The sequence below is a fragment of the Citrus clementina genome, unplaced genomic scaffold (genome assembly GCF_000493195.1).
Source record: "Citrus clementina cultivar Clemenules unplaced genomic scaffold, Citrus_clementina_v1.0 scaffold_1, whole genome shotgun sequence".
NCBI classification, from domain to species: Eukaryota; Viridiplantae; Streptophyta; class Magnoliopsida; order Sapindales; family Rutaceae; genus Citrus; species Citrus x clementina.
In genome coordinates, this window is record NW_006263303.1 from 20,872,069 (window position 1) to 20,875,335 (window position 3,267).

At 30.1% G+C, this 3,267-nt stretch overlaps 1 protein-coding gene across 1 annotated transcript in view; it reads left to right on the plus strand.

Annotated features, from left to right (window-relative positions):
- The first annotated feature begins 2,342 nt into the window (after window positions 1-2,342).
- Window positions 2,343-3,267, plus strand: part of LOC18054562 — a 10,480-nt gene continuing 9,555 nt past the window's right edge. The window contains exons 1-2 of the mRNA XM_006452102.2: window positions 2,343-2,719; window positions 2,804-2,892. Of these exons, the coding sequence (XP_006452165.2) occupies window positions 2,608-2,719; window positions 2,804-2,892 (201 nt within the window). The 5' untranslated portion in view covers window positions 2,343-2,607. The remainder of the gene's footprint in view (window positions 2,720-2,803; window positions 2,893-3,267) is intronic.

Sequence of the window (3,267 nt, forward strand, 5' to 3'; positions counted from 1 at the left end):
GAAAGAAAGTTATTTTTGGTTTGTAAACAAGGGTAATTTGGGGAGAAAAGCGTATGTTTAGCTAATGTTGATAGAAAAAAGTTTAGAGGATTAATTGTGAAAATAGCAAAAATTTTATGATTATTTTTGTAAATTTCCCCATTAAAATTAGTGTGTGTTTTTTTTTCCCTGTATGAAATTCATTAACTCATTTACCAATTTGTCATCAGTAATTTTTGCTCCCCAAGCCAAAATTTCGTTGGGTCTTTTCAGTCACAAATTTGGGCTCCATTTCGGATCGGCCCATTATGAGCCATGCATGGAACTGCGTAAAAGTAGTTTTGAAAATGAAACGTAAGACAAGACTCGAGAGGAAGAAAAATCTTTTCTCGGTGATTGGTGAGACTTTAAGTAGAATTTTGGCTTCTCTTATCGCTGTCAACGGAACCAATCCCAATGAATTCATACCTTTCTTCCACGCTTGCCAAAGTACCTTATCATCACTATCTCTGCTAATTTTTGTTTTTTAAGATAATTATGCTAATCTTGCATCTAAGTACCAATTGATTCACAAGTATCATTATGCTTCTGTTCGTGAAAAAAAAAAACATTTAATTTACATTTAGAATAAACAAATCTTTCACATCCATCGAGAATGATATATAATTTTGAAGTAATAAACTAATAATGGTAGTGGTTCAAACTTTCCTCGCCTTAATGTTGAAAATATTTTTTTCTTTTTTAAATAATAAATTTATTACACCAAGCATACTTGATAGATGTACAATGGGATAATAATTTCAATTTAAATAAATAAATCAAAACAATGAATTGATGAACAACACTAAAGATATTATCATTTTACAATGGTTAAAAAATACATTTTAAAAATACCCAAGAAAAGTATGATAAATACTAGAACCCTAATTGATAGCTTAAGTTTACTTTCACTATGATTTTGTTTGGGATTGAGATACTGTAACTTTTAAGTTGTAGCTGCTTGTGAAAAAAAGTTGTAATTGTGAAATATAAGTTAATAATATATAGTAAATATAAAATTTAAATAATAATTTTGATAAAATTATTCAAGATGCAATATATTTTCAATCATAAAAATAAAAAATCATATTAACATAACTTCTAAGGTACGACAACTAGTGCTTATCAAATACTTTACTACTGTAACTTTTAAATTACAGCTACCTAACCTCAATCACAAACACACTCTATATATGTTTAATCGACGTCTATCGTTTTTTCCTTTTCAAATTATCTTTTACTATAATCAAAATATTATAAGTGCCCAAAAAGAATTATAATACGTAATAAATTAGATAGAGCTAACTAAGACCAAATTTATTTTATTTATTCTTTATGTATTGACATGTCAGTTTGCTCTATCATTACATCACGTAACATGTGAGCCGAATTTGGAATGTATTAAATATATATGATCAGCCAAGTCATTGTTATATTTGACTAAAGTCTAAAGCCATTGATTTAATGCAAAAGTGTCTGAGTCTCAAATGGCTAGTTGGTCACATTCCATGCAAAATTGTATTGCATACTTTGCATGTGGCTTCAAAGTCCATTTGCTAACCCTTCGTTTACTTTTGACAAGCTGGATATATTCTATAGATCAAGATGTCTTATTATGCTTTATTGAAACTTTTTAAAGGGTCTAAGACTTGAACATAAGATTTAACGGAGTAGTTATAAATTTTTTTTAATCTAATTAAACATTTAAATTTAAATCTTATATTTTTTTGATCAAAGGTTGAATCGATTACTAGAAGAAGAATTAGTTCAAAAAATTAAAATATTTTTGTGAGAAAATAAAACTTCCATCGGAAAAAAAGTAAATAAAAGATTTTTATAAAAAATTTCATAAAATCGAGAATGAAGTTTTCATTTAGTAAATGTTAGATCATGAATTAATAACTGCATTTAATCTCCAAAAAAATCTCAATTGTTTCGAAATTTTTATTTTTAGAATAGAATAAAAATATGAAATAAAAAATTTAATATGATTTTTCTTAAATTTGTATTTTTTTAAAATTATTATTTTTTAAACAATTAACAAAACTTTTAAATAGCAGAGAATAAATAATTTTTTAAATAAGAAAATTATCGGTCCTGAAAATGATTTCTTCTTCCACAAACCAACGACAAAAAACACCGACAAATCCTCTTGTGACACAGCTCTTGCAGCCCCACGCACATGCCCCCTAGAGATCCAATGCATTTTAGCCTGATGATTGAATCCCCCTCTTTTTCCTCGCACGTGCCGCACGTGCCAACAGCTCCGATTTCCCGTTTTACTCACACGTGCGACCAATTCACCAAACACGTGCCGACCCGCCCTTCGCTTTCTCTGTTCTGAGAGTGGGAGATTCCCACCTGAACGCAATTCTTTCCCACACAAAAAAGCCACTCTCATCAAAACGTAGTGAAATTTTCCTTCACATTTCTCCCAAAAAAAATTAAAAAAACTCCTAAATTAGGTTTTCACATTGTTGAATCGGAAACAATTTCGATAAATTTTAATGTGATCGTCACAGCAACACATCCTTTAAAAAAAACACGATAAAAACGAACGACGAAGACGAAGAGGATTGAAGTGATTTAATGGAGTCGATAATAGCTCGCGCCTTAGAGTATACGTTCAAGTACTGGCTCAAATCTTTCTCAAGAGATCAGTTCAAGCTTCAAGGCCGCACTGCGCAGCTCTCCAATTTAGGTAAAATTTTGGCTTAATTATACGTTAATTAATAGCGTGATCTCGTCATTATGCTTATATGATTGAATTTCGTTGGATGATTAGATATAAATGGAGATGCGTTGCATGCGAGTATGGGATTGCCACCGGCGTTGCACGTGACCACAGCAAAACTTGGAAAATTAGAAATAATTGTCAGTATTGCTTTTTAATTGTTCTTATATTTCTAACATTTGATTCGTTTTTTGACGTTGAATTAAAATATATCGTTTTCCTTTTTGTTAAATCTTTAATGTCATTAGTGTTTGTCAGATCAGATTATATGGTAATGATTGGTTTAGCGTAGAATTGAATCCATTGCTGTTAGTTGTTTCATTTCTGGAAATTCAGAAACTGTGTCTATTTAGGGTAATAAATGGTGTTGTCTAAATCGAACTGATGATTATTTGGTTAGGGAAACTAGTTTTTTCTCAAATTTCCATTCTTGTTTTAGTGTCTGTTTTGGATAATATTAGAAATTTGGAAAAATGGTAATCCTAAAGACCTCAAAAATTCTACCCTCCGGAATT